Raw genomic sequence first — 22,309 nt, forward strand, 5'->3', positions numbered from 1 at the left:
CCCACACAGTATTAGTGCAGTTTAAAATCTAGGCACTCTGTTTTTACATGTGCTTTTTGGAGGAGGGTGGTGGGAGGGTTGGGGAGGAGGGGGTGGGGAGCGGAGGTGCAGAACAAGGAGGCATTGTTTCAAAAACAGCATAAACAAAAATGTGGTTGCATTTCCAAATGGTCAGCCTTCAGAGGTTTATGCATTAAAAGATGTGCAGAGAGACAACAAATATTCTGAAAACAAGGCCCAGTGAAAATGATGGCCAGCAAATTGTGCACCTTCTCAGCCCATCTCTGTCCCCTGCAGCGCAGACTGCCATGCCAGATTGGGGCCACACTAATCAATGCTTATTTTTGATTTTATTTTGTGAATGGAGAACTATTTTTGTGAGCTCCAAGCACAAACCCCTCCTGACAGAAAACTGCAAATGATAAAACGCCGTTATAACCTCCAACAATCTGAAGGTTCTCCACTTGCTTAAGAAATATTAGAGCAGCTTACACTCACATTCCAAAATTATGGACTTTTCATTTCTAAACATGTTATTATTAAAAATTAAACAAATTGGAAAAACAGCCACTTTGAAGAAGAGATAAAGATTTTATGTAAACTCTCTGTTTCCACTAAATCATAGTTAAACTATTCACAGCTGGCTATACTGCAGTAGCATATTTTCAGTTAGTTGCACCAATACGTGCAGGCTAGATGGACTTGATGTTTCACTTGCAAGGCAAGACTGAAATATGCTCTTGGATACATCTACATTTTTCCATTGAAGTTGTATATTGTTTTCTTAATTCTTATGACTCATTCTAGTTAACTAAACTGCAAAAGTAAATCATTAATAGCTTTATTTATAGATGAATGTGCAACTTGTCTCTCGGTTAATATTGATTTTAGGCTTCAATGAAAAATAGGAATGGTAAGAATCTTTTGAATCCACAAGCTCTTCACTTCTTTTGTCGAAGAGGTATATTTGTAGCCATTTAAGGCTTGGGATTGTGAGGAAGCCAATCATTGACAGTGTGGATTCCATCATCTAAATTCCAAAATCTCTAATTACTAAGAAATCTGTTTTCTAACCAGTCTCAATAAATAGTAAAGCAGAAAAGATGAAGGTTTGAGAAGGTAAACATTAAATGATTGCTTGTGTCGCTTGATGAATTGGAAACAAGGAAACCACCAGGAAAAAAATAAGGGAATGAGAAAGAATGTTCACACATTGTAATTATTAAGACATGAAATGTTTGCCACATGTGGTGTTTATGCAGAGACTAGAACATTTAAAATAGAACTGGATAAGTGTCTTGAATGGGAGATTAAGAAAGGATAGAGGGAACGGGCAAAGATTTTGGATTAGAGTAGATGGGCTCAATGGATTAAATACTGTTTATTTCTGTTGTTTCTACAAGACAATATAGCTGGCATTACTTTCTACCCAGTGGGATAAACAAAATCAAAATTCGACATTGGAGTGGAACATGCTCTTCTTGGGTTGGCATTGAGGCATCAGTTTTTCCAATTGACAGTCCTAGCAAATTCCATGAAAGTTTACTTTTTGATCCACATCTTGAGTAGAGGTATTGGTGTCTTATAAAAATAGTTTTAAGTGCAAATTGTTTTCGTTTTTTTTAATGAAAGTGCAGCAGAAATAAACAAATAGTTACTATCAAGGCTCAGATTTAGTTGTTAATTTGTCATGATTAAGGGCAATAAATACCTGGGCCACATGTGGTTACATCTCAAGCAACGTCTAAGTCAGTTATTAGTTGCAGCCGTTATAACCAGTTCATGTCAAGCAAAGAGCAGTTCAAGCAGCAAACCATTACTAAACAAGAAGCACTTTGTATACAGGGATCAGTACTGGGTCCACTTTGGTTTGGCATTTATATACATGATTTGGATGAGAATAAAGAGGCACAGTTAGTAAGTCTGCAGATGACACTGGTGGGAGAGTCAACACTGAAGGAGGTTATATAAGATTACAAAGAGATATTGATCAATTGGGTCAATGGGCCAAGGAGTGGCAGATGGAGTTTAATTTGGATAAATAACAGGTATTGCATTTTAATACAAACAAGGATAGGAATTGATGGCAGGGGTCTGAACAGTTTTGTAGAACAGAGAGACCTAGGTGTTCTGAGATTAATTCTTCGAAATTTGCGTCATAGGTAGACAGGGTGGTTAAAAACTCAATTAGCATGCTTGCCTTCATTCCTCAGACCTTTGAATATAGGAGTTGGGACATTATGTTGCAGTTGAACAATACTCTTCTGGAGTACTGTGTGCAGTTCTGGTCACCCTGTTATTGGAAGGATATTATTAAATTGGAGAGGGTTCAGAAAAGATTTCCCACGATATTGCTGGGAATGGAGGGTTTGAGATATAAAAAATAGATTGGTAAGACTGGGACTTATTCCACTGGAGCGTATGAGGTTGAAAGGCGTCCTTATTGAGGTTTATAAAATCATGAGGGACACAGATAAGGTGAATGATAAGAGTCTTTTCCCTGGGGTGGGGGAGTTCAAAACTGAGGGGCATAGTTTTAAGGTGACATGAGAAAGATTTAGAAAGGACACAACTGGCAACATTATTTTTTTTAAAACATAGAGTGGTTTGTGTGTGGAATGAACTACCAGAGAAAGGGGTGAATGAGGGTAAAGTTACAATGTTTAAAAGATATTTGGACAAGTTCATGAATAGGAAAGGTTTGGAGCGATATGAGCCAAGCACAGGCAGCTGGAACTAGTTTAGTTTGGGAACCTGGTCAGCGTGGACTGGTTACACCGAAGGGTCTGTTTCCATACTGTATGACTCTATAAATTGGCAATGAAATTTCAAATATAAAAAAAGAAATTGATATTTTTTCAGAGTGATGAATAAGTTAAATAATTTAAGCTTCACATCATAACATACTGTGAGACTGCACAAACTATAAATTATAGAAAAACACTGTAAGCAGTTATTAGTTGTTGCTTCCTAAATAGCCACGCACAGGCTTGAGATGCAAAAACAGCTATGAAAATGAATGAAGTATGCAAATTCTCCTCACATATCCCAGCGCAGTTTCCTCTGTTCAGTTGGGGATTATATTCAGAGCAGGACAATGAAGGAAATACAGAATCGGTGGGAAAGAAGAGATTTCAATTCATTAATACCCAACAAAAGAATCAAATTGCAATTGTCCCTTGTGTGTTGCAGGAGGGCATTACCATGCAATGCAGTACACAATCATATGTTTTGAAATTAATACACTCTAAACTGAAGACTCTTGAGCATGGATACAATATGTACTTCACAGCAGACCAAAAATAGCTGCATTTTTAAAGTTTTCTTCTATTTTTAATCTGACAGGAACTTAAGTGTAAAAATTTCTAAAGAATTACACAGCAAGCATGGTAGATGTCACACACTGCAGCTATTGAACATGACATTAAATTCTAAACCCTCTAAACTTCCTGTGTCTAAGGCAGATAGTTAACTTCCTGTTGTATTTCAATTGTGGCTGACCCATTGATGGAAAGTTTAGTTGAATAAATACATCGTTGAATAATCTTAAATCTTGGAAACTGTCTTATCTGATCATGAGGGTCAGCAATAATTTTTCTGTGATTTTTAACTTTACGGATTCAAACAGACCAGGAAGGTTAGAGTTATGCATGAATAATGATTACCAAAATAACTGTTCTCATCGAGACATTTTGAGTACTCACCTTGCTCCGTCACAATTTTTTTTATAATTTTGAAGCACTGGTCAAAAAAGTATTTAAAATCCAACAAAAATTAATAGGTACTAAAAAACATATCCTCATGAATTCAGAGTTACAGGAACAGGTGTAGGACTCCACGTGCCGAAGCATGGACCAGTATTCATAGTGCCTCTTGCCATTCACAATATATGGTGTATCCCTACCATTGTTTGTTCATACCTTACACTGAGTTCACGCTGAGGTGATAACAGTAACAATTCGTTCATTTTTAATACCATATACAAGAGAGAAAAAGAGAGTTAAAAAGGGTACATTCATTCACATTTTGCAGTATTTTCTAACACGGCCACATGTATCTCTTCTGAAAGCTTTGCTCTGCGGAAACATAACCCCTCATTGGTTGGGCATGGAGTGGGGTTTTGGTTGAGAGGAGAAAATATTTATCTGACAAAAAAGATCTATGATAGTCTTCTTCAACAAACAGGATGAAAGGTAATGTGAAAATATAGACAGTGAGCCAAAAGCTGTACAGCAAAGGTACAGATTTCCAAATAATGCAGAACAATGCCTTAACCCTTCGTATACTAAATATACTTCCTTTACTAAAAATTTTTCACAGCTCTTGTTTTCTAAAGTGCAGAATCTATTGAGAATACTCTTGCAAGTTTAAATACAGAAATTAGAAATCTGTATGAAACAGATGCCATCTAACCCTTAATACTAAGCTCAGAGAATGCTGGAGAAACAGGCTGGCAGCATCTGTAGAGAGAGAAATAGAGTTAACATGTTGAGTCCAGTATGGTCTTCAGAAGAGTTCATTAGACATCCCAGGTACATTTGGACTTTCAGTCATTAAAGTTGTCTTTGCCGAATGTTTGGAGAAATGGGTATTTTTAGTATTGATATAGCTGCTGAGGGTTCTACCTTTATCCCACCAGATACTCAAGTGGAAACTCAAAGCATTGATCTATTTATGTAAACAGTCTCTGCTTTAAATTTATTTTCTCTATTCATTTGTGGGATGTGGGTGTCGCTCGCATTTCTTGCCCATCCCTAGCTGCCCTTGAGAAGGTGGTGGTGAGCAGCCTTCTTGAACCGCTGCAGTCCTCCAGCTGTGGATTGACCTACAATGCTATTAGGGAAGGAATTCCAGGACTTTGACCCAGCGACAGTGAAGGAACGGCGATATATTTCCAAGTTAGGATGGTGAGTGGCTTGGAGGTGGTGGTGTTCCATATGTCTGATGCCCTTGTCCTTCTAGATGGAAGTGGTCGTGGGCTTGGAAGGTACTGTCTGAGGATTTTTGGTGAATTTCTGCAGTGCATCTTGTAGATAGTACACACTGCTGCTACTGAGCATCGGTGGTGGAGGGAGTGGACGCTTGTGGATGTAGTTCCAATAAAGCGGGCTGCTTTGTCCTGCATGGTGTGAAGCTTCTTGAGTGTTGTTGGGGCTTCACTCATCCAGGCAAGTGGGGAGTATTCCATCACACTCCTGACTTGTGCCTTGTAGATGGTGGACAGGCTTTGAGTCAGGTGGTGAGTTACTCGTCGCATTATTCCTAGCTTCTGGCCTGCTCTTGTAGCCACTGTGTTTATGTAGCCAGTCCAGTTGAGTTTCTGGTCAATGGTAACACCCAGGATGTTGATAGTGGGGGATTCAGCATGTCAAGGGACGGTGGTTAGATTGTCTCTTATTGATGATGGTCACAGCCTGGCATTCGTGTGGCACGAACATTACTTGCCACTTGTCAGCCCAAGCCTGGATATTGTCCAGATCTTGTTGCATTTGAACATGGACTGCTTCAGTATCTGAGGAGTCACAAATGGTGCTGAACATTGTGCAATCATCAGCGAACATCCCCACCTCTGGCCTTATGATAGAGGGAAGGTCATTGATGAAGCAGCTGAAGATGGTTGGGCCCAGGACCCTACCCTGAGGAACTCCTGCAGAGATGTCCTGGAGTTGAGATGACTGACCTCCAACAACCACGAACATCTTCCTATGTGTCAAGTATGACTCCAACCATCGGAGAGTTTGTCCCCTGATACCCATTGATTCCAGTTTTGCTTGGGCTCCTTGATGCCATACTCAGTCGATTGCAGTCTTGATATCAAGGGCTGTCACTCTCACCTCACCTCTGGAATTCAGCTCTTTTGTCTATGTTTGAACCAAGGCTGTAATGAGGTCAGGAGCTGAGTAGCCCTAGCGGAGCCCAAACTGGGCGTCACTGAGCGGGTTATTTCTGAGCAGGTACTGCTTAATAGCACTGTTGATGATACCTTCCATCACTTTGCTGATGATTGAGAGCAGACTGATGGGTGGTAATTGGCCGGGTTGGATTTGTCCTGCTTTTTGTTTACAGGACATACTTGGGCAATTTCCAATGAAGAGGTACAAGAGCTGGACAAAAGCTTGAATTATAACATACAAAATGGAATAAAAATATAGCAGGATGAAAACTAATAGAAAGATCCTACATTCCAGATAACATCGTGCTCTGACAGAACACTAAATATTGATAGGAAATTACAAGGTTAACTTCTGATGTATTTTTACAGTTCCAACTCCACTTCCTAATGAAATGTAATTTTGCTCACAATATTTGCAATTTGATTGCACCTCAAGGTTAATTGAATGCAGCACAGCAAAGACTCACATTTCCGAATATTCAGAAAACTTCATAATTTGAAATGATGTTTGACTTTATTTTATTTTGATTCAGAAATACTGCTGTAATCCTCCAACTGCTAAAGTGCCTGCCTTCTAGAATATTCTGGCAGAAACTTGATCTGACATTTTTCCTGGAAACACATTAGTAGCAAGAGTTTTAAATTCCTGCTATTCAGTATACTGGTCTTGTCCTTATTCTCAAAATATGACCCATAGCTTTTGAAATTATTAATTAGAAAACTGTAGGCCTATCAGTAACATGTTTTAGAAATATGCAGGATTCAGCTATTTCTTGACAAAATACTTTGGCACTGGTGATTGGCTTCAATATCAGTTTTTATTTTACTACAAACATTAACTTTGCAAAAATGCCAGTCATTTTTATTCATAATAGAATTTGACCTGTGAGGTGAGCCCTGTAGATTTGTTTTAAATAAGCTGAACTCTGTTGTGCTTTAAATATTTTACGATTGACTATACAATAAACTAATTTGTACATTTATTTTGTTGACTAAACTTTAATGGAAACACTGTGCTGACATCATTCTTCAGATTACATATTTACTTTTCAGTGAAGAAAATCTTCATTCTCTTGTTAATTTTAAACAATATCCACTACTTCTGTGAAAGAGTCCATTCAATTACATTTATGGAATCTAGAATTACAGATATTTTAAACACCAAAGTCACATGCTTATTTTATCTTCTTCTCATGTAAACAACTTTGCTCAGCAAAATCTTCCATAACATGGAGTCCATTGTCTTGGATTATCCTTAGTGCCCTTTCTTGAATCATCGTTAATGCACTGATATTCTGATGAAATGGGGGCGTCAAAAATTATACAATAAATATTCCAAATGTCGAATCCTGCCAACTGATTAGGTCAGCATCAAGTCCAGGTTCATCAACTTCTACACGAATATCCTCTTAGCTCCCAGTTGAATTGAACTAAAACTATGAAGTAGGCAGAATTTAATGCACTCCCCCTAGGCTCATTTGGAGATGGGGTGGCATTTATTCAGGCAGGAAGATTCCAGCTGAGAACTCCTCAACTTTCTATCCCACTGTCCATAGGGGGCCTCAAGTGGCAATTAGTGCCCACAAGGGTCTCATGCCATGACTGCAGGGCTGAACCTCGTCGCAGGTGGGACAATTGCCATTTGGAAAGCTTGAAAAGCAAACCCTCCTGGGAGGTGCATGTGGACTTCTAGGAGGCCAATCATTGAAGAATTTCAGTGGCTGATCAAGGGGCCCAGCATTGAGAAGGGAGGTGAGGTGGATGAGAGTAGGGGATAGTCTCACATAAAATTGACCCTGCCACTGCTGCTGACCCCATTCTTCCCTCACCTATTTGTGACCTGGGTTGAGAGCGATTCTAGGCTACTAGAGGGCATCTTACCAGCAACTGCCACTCCTCTCTGTGACACTGTCTGCAATGGAGAGCCACCAGCATCTGTTTTACCAGTGGCTGCTGATCTTCCATTGGAGGGGTCACTGCAGATGGTCTCTGAGGGCAACACTGATCAGCCCTGCATCCAGGGGGACTGGCGTCAGTCACCACTACTTGATATATCGGTGGCAGCCTCCACTGGTTGATTAACAACAGGGAGGGCACTGCTGGAGTAGAAGTAGTAGGAGGATCAATGCTATCATCCTGCGAGATGACAGTGGGTTCATGTTCCACAGTGGCACTGGCACTGCCCCTGTGGGAGGGCCTCAGACATTCTAGGAAACATTTATGAACAGAATGGTAGACTGCTAAAACACACTGCCAGCCCTTTGTAAACTGCAATCTCAGCCATGATGACAGCAGTGCAAGCTGGCATGGTGGTAAGTTTACTTGGCATGTCAGAAGTTAGAGTTTCCGGCATAGCAGTGCAATGGGAAGTTGCTACATGTGCTTCATTAGACATGGTCATATTAAATATCAAATGCTACACCATGGTCCAGAAGAACACAAAAGGATTTGGTCACCATTTCCCCGTTGTAAAGGATGTGATCCAAGCTTTGCTCCAAGCCCTGTGCGATATTAGAGTCAGAGTCCTCCATGTTCCTCACCACTGACCACAGGTGTCAGGTTTTCCATGCAGCAAGTGTTTCATTATGTATAGCTATCAGCATACTCCTGTAATCTGCATCAGCAAAACCTACAGCTGAGTAACAAACAAAACGAGAAACTGCTAGAGAAACGTAATTTCAAAGTCAAGTACGCAGATGAGGAACTAAACAAAGAACAGCAGCTGCTAGGGATTTGAAACAAACAAAAATATAAATTGTTGGAGAAATTCAGCAGGTCTGGCAGCATCTGTGGAGAGAAAACAGAGTCATGTTTCGAGTTCAATGTCAAGCTCAGTATTGTGAAGAAGGGATATTGGATTCTAAAAGGTTGACTCTGCTTTCTCTCCTCAGAAACTACCAGACCTGCTAAGTTTCTCCAGCAATTTCTGTTTGTGTTTGTTTCAGATCTCCAGCATCTGCTGTTCTTTGTTTTACTCCTCATCTGCGTATTTGGCTTTGAAACTTGCCTGACCTCACCCTTTGGTGAGCTGCTATCTGCACTATGCTCTCCTCATGCCCTGACCCTGCAGTTTGTATGGTGCCATATCCAGATTGTTTGTCTATGCTATTGAACATACAAACAAGGAACAAGAGGAGGCCACTCGAGCCTGCTCTGCCATTCAATGAGCTCATTGACGATCAGAAATTAACTTCAGTTCACAATTCCTGCATATCTCCAATAATCTGTCATTCCTTTGGTAGTCAAGAATCCATCAAACGTTGCCTTAAAATATTTAAAGATTCTGCATCCACTGCTTTTTGCGGCACTGTGGCTCAGTGGTTAGCAGTGCTGCCTCACAGCGCCAGGAACCCAAGTTCAATTCGACCCTTGGGCAACTGTCTGTGTGGAGTTTGCACATTCTCCCAGTGTCTGCATGGGTTTCCTCCGGGTACTCCAGTTTTCTCCCACAGTCCAAAGATGTGCAGGCTAGGTGGATTGGCCATGTTAAATTGCCCAGAGTGTTTAGGGATGTGTAGATGAGGGAGATGGGTCTGAGTAGGATGCTCCGAGGGTCAGTGTGGACTTGTTGGGCTGAAGGGCCTGTTTCCACACTGTAGGGATTCTATGATGATAATGATGATGAAGAGAATTCGAAAGACTCTCAACTCACTGAGAGAAAAAAAAGTTTCTTCATCTGTGTCTTAAATGGGTGACCCTTATTTTTAAACTGTGACCCCTAATTCTAGATTCTACCACAACACAAAACATCCTTTTGACATGCTCCAAGTCGAGTCATCCCAGGATCCTGTACTTTAAAATTAAGTCACCTTTGTCATTTCTAAACACCAGAGAATACTGGCTCAGCCTGTCTAGCCTTTCCTCATAAGGCAATCCACTCATTCCAGGTATTAATCTAGTAAATTTTCTCTGAGCTGCTTCCAATGCATTAACATCCTTTTTGTATGTACAGTGACCACTACTGTACACAGTACTCCAGATGCAGTCTAAAGCCTTGTCCAGCTGAAGCATAACTGCCTCTCTTGTCTTTAATTCTCCTTGTAATAAATGTAATATTCTATTAGGTTTCCTATTACTTGCTATACCTGCATGTTAATATTCTGCAATTCATCCACTATCTCTCTGTATTTCAGAGCTCTGCAACATCTCACCATTTAGATAATGTTTTTTTTTATTCTTTCTGCAAAAATGGACAATTTCATATTTTCCCTCTTGTATTCTACTTGCCCATTTTTGCCCATTCACTTAATCGGCCTTTGTCGGCCCCTTATGTCTTTTTCACAACTCACTTTCCTACTGATCTTTGTGTCATCAACAAAATTAGCTCTTGTACCTTCAGTCCTTTCAGGCGTAGACACGTATAAAAACATAGAAACAGAAGTAGGTCATTGAGTCTGCTCTGACATTTAATTAAGCCACGGCTGATCTGATGATCCTCAACTCCACTTTCCTAGCTTTTCCCCATAACCCTCGATTATAGTTGTCCGACATACCTTATAAGCTATGTAAAATGCCAGCATCTGAATTGGTGAAAAGAACAGTGCGAGAAATCAAGTAATGTTGTGTTTTCATCATCACTGTCTCTTGCAAATCCCTCATTGTCTGGCCAGGCTGAACTTCTAGGGGATTAATAAGGGAGCAATATAAAAAGTAACGTTGCGCAGTCAAGAGTTAGAAAAAAGTGCATGTTTGTTTTAAAAATTTATTCAAGAGATGTGGGCATTGCTGGCTAGGCCAACAGTTATTGGCCATTCTCAATTGCCCTGGAGAAGGTGGCTGTGAGCTACCTTCTTGAATTGGCGTAATCCTTGGCATGTAGGGGCACACAAAGTGCTGTTACAAATGGAGTTCTATCATTTTGGCCCAGCAACACTGAAGGAAGGTCAACACAATTCCAATGCAAGATAATCAATAGCTTTGAGGGGAACTTTCAGGTGGTGGTGTTCTCTTGCATCTGTTGTCCTTGTCCTTCTAGGGGGTAGAGATTGCACATTTGGAAAATGTGTTATGACAGTGCATCTTGTCGATGGTGTACACTGTTGCTACTGTGTATCAGTGGTGAAGGAAGTGAATGTTGAAGGTGGTTGATAGAGTGCCGATTAAGTATGGAACATTGTCTTGGATGGTATGAAGCTTCTTGAGTGTTATGGAAATCTGCACCTATCCAGACAAGTGGAGACTATTCCATCACACTCCTGACTTGTGCCTCGTGGATGATGGATAGGCTTTGGGGATTTGGAGGTTACTTACTTGCTACAGAATTCCTAGCCTCCAACTGGTCTTGTAGCCACAGTATTAATATGGCTGGCCTAGTTCAGTTTCTTATCAATGGTAACTTCAAGGATGTTGATAAGGAGGTATTCAGTTGTGGTAATACATTTTCACATCAAGAGGTGATGGGTTAAGTTCTCTCTTGTTGGAAATGATCATTACCTGGCACTTGGGCAACATGCATGTCACTTGTTGTTTTATTCATCTACAGCTTATAGATCCAAATTGAGTGCAGGATGAGGAAGAGGTGGGATGTGAGAAGGAGAATTCAGAATGAAGATACTGTCTTCTTTAATGCTGTCAGCATCTTACTAATGATAGCATCAGCAATTGACATCCTAACAATAGCCTGCCCCACCTCCTTCACACAAATTAAGATGTGTAGATGTGCCTAACTCTTCGAGTCAGCACCTGCTAGCTCTGGTTGTGCACTAACTTATCCTGCAAGAGGAAGTCTGCAAGAGAAAGGTAAGTGTGAGAGTGGGTGTTGTGCAATCTGTTTGGGCGCTATGATCATCAAGGATGAATAGCTGGCAGTGTGTACAAGCTGTTTAATGCAGCTTATAGCTGCAGTTGGTCAGTTATGGATTTTGTATATGTATTTATTGACCTTGGCCACCTATGGGAGATCAAAGAACTTGCCTCACTGCCTTAAGATCGTAGGTCATTGCTTCCTGATATTGGATGAAATGCCAGATCAAGAGATACTGTCTGTCACTTAGATGGATGTTTACAACATCCAAAGATGAAGCAAGAGCCCTCCTGGTGTCTTAACCAACATTACTGTCAACTACTACCAGCAACAACTTACCCTGGCAGTCACAATTTGACTTTTCTTGAATCTTGCTGCATGAAAATTAGGTAATGTGATTGACTCTACCTCAAGAATCATTTATTGGGTATGAATTACAAGGGGATTTCTTCAGGATGTAAAGAAATGCAATATAATCCAAAAATTGCTGGAAAAACTCAGCAGGTCTGGCAGCATCTGTGGAGAGAAATTAGAGCTAAGGTTTTGGATTGAGAGACCCTGCCTGCATTCGCAATTCTTTTGGTTTTAATTTGCTATACAATCCATTTGATTGGGCCTATCGATAACAATTTTGCATACAGTGCAAATTTTCAGTTGATCTGTCACTAAGAGAACATGACAATTTTTCTTTTTATTTGTTAATTACCTGGATAATTGTTCTTTCATCTGGTATGAATTCATTTCTAATTGTATATAACCAAGATTTGTTGTTCAGGAATACCCAGCACTTTTGCCTTTATAAGCTACACTTAGAAGTACATTCAGGGGCTAAAACAGAACGAGTTTTCACATTTGCTTTATTCCAAATTTTGGCAGTTAAGTATCAAAGCCAGAAAATTACTGAAGGACAGGCCCAACTTATCCTTGCCTCCTCCAGTATCTTCATATTCCTAATCCCACATCTTCCAAGGGTGAAGCTGATTAATTAAATAGAAATCAGCTAAATAAATTTTCTAACAGTTGTCCCAAGATAGGTTTAAGCCTCTATATATCATTTGCTGATGAAATGAAGGCCAATTACACAACTTCAACTACAAGGTACCACTAAAAAAAGGGTGCTGGAGGCAGATTAATGGTGAAATTAAAGTAAAATCAAGTAACCTCTATAAATACTTGGAGAAATCAGGTTTGCAGGGCTAGAAGAAAGGGGTAGAGGATGCTGTGGTGTACAAGCTGAACCAGTCATGTAGAGGGACAGCACAGACTTAATGGGCAGAATAACTTCTTTTGTGCCAAAACTATTTTATGATTTTATTTTAAAATTCATTTTCCCATTAAATTTCATGCATCTTAATTTGTCAATACTTACAAAGGCTAGCATTCCAATTCTGGATTTATCTGACAATAATGCAATGGTGCTGAAAGTAATAAAAACAGAAAAAGCTGGAAATATTCAGCGGTTGTGGCATCTTCTGTGGAGAAAGAGAAGTAATCTTGGCCTAAACCCAACTTTACAAAATATCAATTAAAATGGGAACCTGCAAGTATGAAATAAGAGCCTGGCTTTTTGAGTCAGAAAGCTTAGGAATGAATGTTGAATGTTGCTCACAGGCCAAACTCTGAAAGCAACTTAATCAGGCTATTTAATTGGTAAAGGACTGCTAAATCCTTTGTATGTCACCTGTCTTTTCGATCAGTATTGGTAGCACGTTGTACAAATTATATGCGTTCTATTCCAAATTCATTGAATTAAAAATGAACCCAGAAGTTAATTTATCAATTTGCTCCCCCACAACAGCACATATGACCCCCATATCATCAGCTTCTGATTCCTACTGCTAGTTTAGTTATCTAGATAATTACCTATTTGGTTCATCAGCTTTAACCCTATTTAATTTGAAGAATCTTAACAAATACCATATGAAAATTTAAGAAACTTATTTTCTCAGCAAGTAACTCAAATTCCTCAAACAATGAGTAGATAAATTAAGCATGCTATATTGATTCTCAATGCATATCAAATACACCTTCTGACCTCTCCACAGTTAGCATCCTGTATAATATAGTCTAGCAGTTTTCCCACTGTAGATGCTCAGATATGTACTTCCTTGCTAAATCAGGAAAAGTGCACAACATTACAGAAGAATACTGCTGGAACACAGTCTGAGTGCTGTCTGTTGTTATGTGCAGAAAGCACACATAAAAAGGTGCAGCATCAATCCACTCCTGATAGCAGGATGAGAAGTTATATTTTTGGAAAAGCGATTGGAGAAGTTAGGACTTCCAGAGTTAAGGGATGGCACAACAAAATGTCTTTTGAATTCTGAAGGTCATAATAAGTCAAATGCTTTCAGTAGTTAGTGAGAGAGGAATGAGGAATGATAGTGATAGGAATAAGAATTGAAGACGAGGGGATGGAAAACTGCTATTTATTTTCAGTTGGGTGGATTTAATTCCCAGTGGTAAAACATGCCAACCCAGTCCACGTAATTGCAGAAGAGGCCATACACCAATCTCCCAGTGGTGGGAAAACTGCCTAGAGAAGCTAGATAAAACAGGAGGAAAAAATTAATTCAATATTGTGATAAAGGTTACACAGAGGTTAGAAGGATCTTCCCAAAATATAACTACTTGAACAAACTGATTAGGCTGAAATAACCTATTTCTGTGCTGCAGATCCTATGTATCATTCAGCTTCAGAAATGTACAGACCACATCCAAATTTATCAGCTCACTAACTTAATGTATACATTACTAGTATATACTACTTGCCAAATAGCAAATTGCATATTTCACTTGCAAATTTTCACCTCATTTTAAATTTATTGCTTCCACTCTTCCAGATTACATACATCATTGAGCGATGCCATTTGTTCAATGGGTTAGGCAAAGAGTGCAGCAGAGTCACGAGGACCAATTTTAATTATGTGGTATATTCAGAGTAAGGAGGGGATGTGAAGCCGAAGAGACACCCCAACAGAAAGCTCAGTGGGAGATCTGTGTGAAGGCCATTTAAAGAATCTGGCACAGAATCCCACCTGAAACCAGCAGGAATATCAGAGCCAGAACTGCAAAAATCAGATTACAAACCCAAAGGAATGGTTCCCCAGCACAAGGAAAGCTACATAGAGTAGCATCACCACTTGCAGTCACACAGGAGATGATTGAGTAATTTCCCCATTTATCAGGGCTGGAGGTGGCAGGATTGATTTACACAAAAATTCTGTTCAATGCTGCTCTTTTCAAAATAAGACTCTAAATAAAATCTGTCCATTGAAAAATACATTGTTTAGTTGGAAATGCTGCCTCATACACAACTCTTAGGTTGATACAATGGTATAAACAGATGTGCAGCATAAAGTAAGTAGAAAGCGGAAATGTAGCATGCTAAACTTTTCACCCTCTCCTCCCCTCCTTACACCACCATATGGCTCGGAAGGATCAGCAGGTCTGGCAGCATCTGTGAAGCGAAATCAGAGTTAACGTTTAAAAGATAGGGTGGAGGGAGGGGGTAAGGACTAAACGAAAGGTGGGGATAGAGCCCAAAGAGAGAGAAGAGCCGTTGAACAGACAAAGGAGTGGATAACGAGCTGGCTAGGAGCATGAATAGCTGTTAATGGAGACCATTAGTGTCAAAAAATAGGTAGCGTGTAATGGCAGACTATATGATAAGAAGGCCCGGTGTGTGGGGTAGGGGGCTAGGACATGGGAGAGCTCAGATCCTAAAATTATTGAACTCAATATTGAGTCCAGAGGGCTGCAGGGGACACCAGGCCCAAAGATGCTGCCAGACCTGCTGAGCTTTTCTTGCAACTTATGTTTTTGTTTCCAATTTACAGTTGCTTCGGTTTTTACCATCTTATGGCTGACTTATTCTACAGCATCCAATATTGCTGCCTCCTTCATGTTCTGATGATTCCAACATATAATGGCGACAGAAGCAGACAACCACATCAAACAAGCCATATTAAAAGGAGGGAAATATTGGGGAAAATTCTGACATTCACACCTGACACTAGGTGGCACCATACTTTAAAGAACTCAAAGTCATAATAAACATGCAAACATATTCATGATTCTCCTGCCCACAGAACAAGTTTCTGATCACATTTTTAAATTAGGAACTACATCTTAAGATCAATAATTAAAGCTAAATAATTACAATTACAAACATACAACTATTGTCATCTCAGTTATGGCAATGGAGAATAGGAATTTAATTCTCAGTAGCCTTGAAATTAATTAAGGCAGTCTGGTAGTGTGAAACTCAGAATTAGGTATGTTGGTCAGTCAAATCTCACTTGGGGATAAAAGAGTGGGAGATTAAACAATTTCAATGACATGAATTTTAGCAATACTTCCTTTGTTAAACAACAACTAGAAACACAATCTATTAAAGTTGTGCATTAAAAGCAAAAACAATAATCAATTAACGTAATTTGGTAAAAAGGTTTTGTATCTAGTAATTTTACCAATTAAATTCAGCAATGCTGAGAAGCTTCACTCTTTAAATTATGGAGATGGAACCAGAAGTATTAATTGGCTATTCAACCCACTAAATCAATCACAGTGATAGAAAAGACACTTCTTTTATCAACTCAATGTTCTAAATTATCATTTCTTCAGGTCATAAAAATATGCTGAGTAGCATGTCACAGTCTAAGTGTCAAAATGTGTCTGCGTGTAAATAAAATCATTTTATATGACAATTTTTGAAGTTGTACAAAATATAAATGAAGGTCATATTCAACAACTGGATCATCCTTACAAGTAAACTTGTTTTCTGCCTGCTCCCTTTATAGCAACAACTATCTCTTAAATATCCTTTTGCCTTCACAATCTTATCAGATATTAAATGATGCTTTGCATTAATCATTCAGGAGATTTGCTTTTACTTGTTTGTGCCCAAATCATTTTATTCCTAAATGGATACTTAAATGGTACACCTTTTTCAGCTTACACAACAGGTAAGATTTTAGTCAATTGTAGATGCATACAGGTGCACTGTATTCTGCAGTTTATCAACAGCCAATTATAATTCAACAAAACACGACAATTGTTAGTAAAGTGAATATGTGGTTAAAGATAAAAAACGAGGCTTCACTGCTTTAAACTGTAATGGAAATTCGGAAAAAGGTCAAACAGACATTACAATGCAATGGAAACTCAACGCAAGACATGCAATTTACTACATACGTTCTATATAACGAATTTGTACTAACATCAGCATCTTGTGAAACAGCTCAAAAAGGTCTAGTTAATATTTTTCATCCACCTGTATTTTCATTCAATAGATGAAATTAACATTAAGAACTTTGATGTGTTTTGGAAAATAAAAAAAAGAAAAAAACCACAACGTGAATGAAGGTGAAAATGTTGCCACAAAGCAAAGCTGTTGCATTAAAAGGTACATGCAGAAAGGTCAGTATATACACCGAATGAAAAGATACCACTACAAACCACATTTTATTCCACTTACCTCCCAACCAACTGTTAACTTGGATTGCACACAGATACTAGAAGGCTATGCTTAGAGTAATAGGCTTTCTATTTCTGACATGAGTGACTTTACACATCAAATATTACTCAACATCCCGGTCTGATCAATTCTGTGAAATTTATAGGAATAACCTGCTACACTCAGTTCTCATTATCCATTGATTTGCTACCCATGGATCTGCATACTCATGAGGTAGGCCCCAGATCACATCTTAAATTTTTCTCATTCTCTCATCCAGTTTCTCATACAATAAACATTGTGTGTTCCTTTGTGGTACATAAGGAGGGTTTTTTTTGTTTTTTTTTATCCGCAGGAAGTCCATGCCTTTATCCTTCACAGATAATGAGGCCTGAGTGTATTGAATTTTGGGTATTTATGTTGTTCAAATTAGATTAGGTTTGGAAGAAATGGTTCAGATATGAATTCCAGCAACAAGAGATCTTTATTGCTCTGTTCATGCCAATTTGTTTTTAGATCAAAGAAAAGGATTTCTTTCTAAATAACTGGGATCCATAGATTCGTTTTCAAAAATAAACTATTATTGGAACGAGTCAAAGTATATAGAATAACATAAGCATGAAACCAGAAATCCAGCAACACATTGACTGACTCAATCTATCAGGGCAGTCAAATTACAGGAAAATAACAATGCATTTTGAAGCATGAATGTACAGGATATAACAATGTTGTTCCAGAAGACCGAGAACAATAAAATATTAGCGATAAAATATTAACTATAATCAAAGGTGTTGAACTTTTAGGTATTTTAATAGTAAATGAGCTGTCTTCTGAGCTGAACAATAAACGTAAGCATGATACAACTACCTAAAGAGGGGAAGCACAAAGTGTAATTTCTGGAAATCAAGCGCTCTTTAGCAAGTGGATATAGACTCCAACCAGAGACATAAAACACAGCTTTGACAGCTTGGTGGTGTACTTTGACTACACAAACAATCATTAAAGACATTCAGCTTCTCATTTTTTTCCCCCGTATTCATGAGGTGGCCCACTACTTGGTTACTAATTGTTCAGTAAAGGCATTTTATTGTAGCAGCTCATCAGGAAAGGTTCAAGGACTCTGCAATTTCTAAGGTCTTTTTCAAAATAAGGTGCTGGAGACAGATGAACTTGCAACAGTCAAATCATTGATTACTTATAATGGACTGGTGTATGAATCTTTAAACAGTGTGGTGCAATGATACATAAAGAACTATTATTTGAAAAAGTGTACCATTTCAATTAAGAATTTTCTGCACATCTTTTTATTTGCTTGCTCACAATTCAGAAGCAAGTTGTTTCAAAAAATGGGTTCAGGCTGATCTAGGAGAGTCCTGGCTATTTTCTGTCCCTAAATAAACAAAGTTTTACCATACAGCTTCATGAAAACAGTTCCCCTTTAATGAGACACCAGTTTGCAAAAAAAAAGATTAAGCCAATGTCTATAGTTGGTAGTTACCACAAATAGAAATAGGAGATAAATATCTCTTGACGTTTTCATAATGAATATACTGAGGTGATGTCTACCTCTGATCTCCAGCAGTGAATCCACAGGGCAGCCGTAGAGTAGCTCATGAACATGGAAAGGATATATACAAATCCCACTATGTGTGCATCTCTGGTACTGACTTGCATAACAAACGAAAACTGCACCACAGCTTTGCTGTTTTTTGGTTATAAAGTTGCCCTATCAGTTTCCCACAACACAACCAGCTGACTCACAAGGGACTTTCCATAAAGTCTAGTGACTGCAGAATGCATTCATTTTGGGTACAATGATATAGGTCATGGATTTGATCTGTTTGCCTTGTATTTGAAATTGAAAGAATAATATCTATAATATTCACAATAATATTAATACACGTCAAATGCCCAGTAGAAGGGACAAAATTAAATATATTTTACATGGGGTGTGGTGGGAGAAATTGTTTAATAAGGCTATTGCAGCCTCAGACATTGGCTGCATAATTATTGCTTGCTTCAGGCCAAATTAGTTGTTGCTAAGATTTCTCGCTTCATAGATTACATATAAGGAACAATAGTTGTTTTTGAAATAAATGATCTTTTTACATCATAACATTTTAATAGTACATAATTATAAAAACAAATTGAAAATCAATGGAGAAGTGAGACTATAAAATTGTACAGTGCAGTGAATCGTTAAAAATTAGTTTAAAAAACTTTAGCTGCTTTAGTTAGACAAAGCTGTTAACTCATTTAACAGAGTCAGCATATACAGTAGTCTCAGGTTCTTTCCTTATGGAGGAACACTATTCAGAATGTACATTGAAACAAAATGCTTTGATGATAGTAATCTACACATCAGAATACATCCATAACATCTTAAATTTACAAAGAAAGGAAAATCAATATGTTAAAGCAGAAATCCTTCACTTTGGTCAAACAGAGCATGATGATGAAAGGGTTAAGGACTTAAGAAAGGAAATGTAGCAGTAAGCAAACACCAAGCTTCACACCATTTAATTTTCGTGGCTGATTTAAATGTCAAAACTTCTCTCGCTCATATGCTTAAAAAATATCATAAATTTTATTGAAATTGGAAATGTTTCTGTGCAATGAACTCCAATGAAGAAGCTACCTGAGGTTGCTTCATGACTTGTTGTATTTTTGATAAACAGATTCAGTTTAGAGCTCTCACAACATCTACAATAAAACAACTTTACAATTTTGTGTAGTTACATTATGCACCATGTCTTTTCTCTGAACTGTAGAGGTGATCACTTTAAAAAATTCTGCTTACCTCCTCTAGCTGACTGTGGACATGCTGGACTATTAGATCAATGGCAACCATATTTCCTCCTCCTTAAAACAAAGGCAATAGATATAACATTGTTTTTGCAGTCCATGCCCCTGCAATCAATGTGTTTTCAAATTAACTTTTGTCACCTTCCCCACATTGTTTCTCAATAAAAATTGCATCCTACATGTAGCCACAGCTGGTATTTAGTTAGCTAGTAAGCAATATTCATTTACTTTATTAAATAAGAATGCCCTGGCTTATGTGGCTGTCTTTGCTTTAGAAATATCTGGGAATGTTTTCACATGTAATGTTAAAGTGAAAACAAATGGGCGAAATCACACCAGTGAAATTATTTTGCTGATGATGCAAATTGAAACTTCTTTTCAGAAGTGAGCTAATTACTGACAAAATTTTCTAAATTTATTACATTATCGATGTATCATTTTTATTACATCTAAGAAAATAAATTTCTTTTTCAGATGTTCCTTTATGACTCAACTTCTCATTAATAACCAATTAACATGAAGACCTCAGTTTTGTTGAGGATTGCTATGTTTTCTGTGAGTGTTGACAGGAAATAAAAGGAGTGACAACAAGAATTAAAACTTGGACATATTTTGGAACTAGGCAGGATTGAAGAAGGTTCTACCTGTAATACAAGCTACTAGCCTGCTTAAATTGCATTGATGTGTGAAATGTTTAAAGATCAAAAGCACAAATCATATGAATACAGTCTTACTGAACAGAGTTGGATACTGGCCCTCAAGATTGTAATGTTGAATCTCCAGCCTGCAATTCCATTGAACATTGCTTCTCACTCGGAGCCCAAGATTGCCCAATTTATTTGAACGTGCATTTTGGAAGCAAGAGTCAAATCAGTCGAAAGCTAATGATAGCAACATCATTTACAGTTGCCACATAATAATGCAACATATTCTCAATTTCAATTTGCCTGACCTTTATTAACACTTCCAGTTTTAAATATTTTAGCTTCACTTTGTCCCTTTCAAGCTCTGCGCAGACTAGATGGCACAAATGGCCTCTATCTGCACTGTAGGAATTCTTGGGGTGGCACTGTGGCTCAGTGGGTTAGCGCTGCTGCCTCACAGTGCCAGGGTCCTGGATTTGAATCCAGCCTTGGGCATTCGCTGTGTCTGCGTGGGTTTTCCCCAGGTGCTCCGGTTTCCTCCCACAGTCCAACAAGTGGTCATGCTAATTTGGCCATAGTGTCCAGGGATAGGGTGGATTAGCAACAGGAAATGCAGGATTGCAGGATTGCAGGGATAGGGTAGATGGGTGGGTCTGAGTGGGATATTCTTCGGAGGGTTGGTGTGGACCCGAAGGGCTGAATGGCCTGCTTCCACACTGTAGGAATTCTACAATCCTAGATCTTATGACAGCAAATTACTCCAATGCAAAGTTCAACCACCATATAGCCAACTTGTACAATTGTCCATTGGAGTTTTCTACATGCTAAAGGGGTTCAAGGATAGTCATAAAAACTTAAGTTTCATAACACCGTGAAAAACAAAATGTACTTCAACATGTAAATATTGAAAAGGCAATCCAAAAAGTAGCAAATAGCTTGAACTCACACAGTACTGGCATTACATGTTTGGTTTAACACAAAATGATCAAATAAAACAGACGCTGGAGGACATGCCAAAAAGATATTGACAAATTAACATTGTACCAAAAATGTTACAACAATCCTATTCAGTATTTACTTGATTAAGCACATGCAGTCACTGCTCGGTGAGTAACACCAAAGTTGAAATATAACTTCTTTTCTGCATGTCTCTTGCATTCCTAACTAATAACTTCAAACATATGTTGGGCAGAGTATTGTTGTCATGTTACAAAATGCAGAGAATTTGTTTGATATGGAAATTGAGCTATTAACTGCCTTTAACTTCTGTGAACTGAACTGACCTCATGTTCATGAAATGTTTTCATGACTGACAATAATGTTTTTACTGACAATAATCAGTTGGCATCTCATTCACAAGCATTCACTCCCTCCAACATTGACACTCAGTACACATTGCTGCTACTATCTACAAGATGTACAAGATCTACAAGAAGTTCAGTTAGGCTCCTTAGACGTACCTTCCAAACCAATGTCCATTTCGATCTAGAAGACAAGGTTAGCAGATACATGGGAACACGACCACCCGCATTTCTCCTCCAAGCTTTTTACCATCCTGACTTGGAAACATATCACCATTCCTTCAGTGTCACTGGGCCAAAGTCCTGGAAATTCCTCCCTAACAACATTGTGGGTCTACCTACACCAAATGGAATGGAGCGATTCAAGAAGTATAGTTCACCACCACCTTCTCAAGGACAACTGGAGATGGGCAGTAAATGCTGGCCCATTCAGTAATATCCACAACCCGTGAGTTAATAAAATAA

At 38.6% G+C, this 22,309-nt stretch overlaps 1 protein-coding gene across 2 annotated transcripts in view; it reads right to left on the bottom strand.

The window, feature by feature from the left end:
- LOC109912523 (uridine-cytidine kinase-like 1) overlaps nucleotides 1–22,309 on the bottom strand; it is a 187,724-nt gene that overhangs the window by 27,403 nt on the left and 138,012 nt on the right. Inside the window, exons 7-8 of one of the 2 annotated variants that reach the window (XM_048608093.1) lie at nucleotides 19,895–19,956; nucleotides 3,044–3,063 (exon numbers count right to left, since the gene is read on the bottom strand). In XM_048608093.1, coding sequence (XP_048464050.1) covers nucleotides 3,044–3,063; nucleotides 19,895–19,956 — 82 coding nt within the window. Of the gene's footprint in view, nucleotides 1–3,043; nucleotides 3,064–3,920; nucleotides 3,938–19,894; nucleotides 19,957–22,309 lie in introns of both variants that reach the window. The other variant, XM_048608094.1, reaches the window with a different exon arrangement.

Source organism: Rhincodon typus, chromosome 19 (assembly GCF_021869965.1).
Source record: "Rhincodon typus isolate 14 chromosome 19, sRhiTyp1.1, whole genome shotgun sequence".
NCBI lineage: Eukaryota > Metazoa > Chordata > Chondrichthyes > Orectolobiformes > Rhincodontidae > Rhincodon > Rhincodon typus.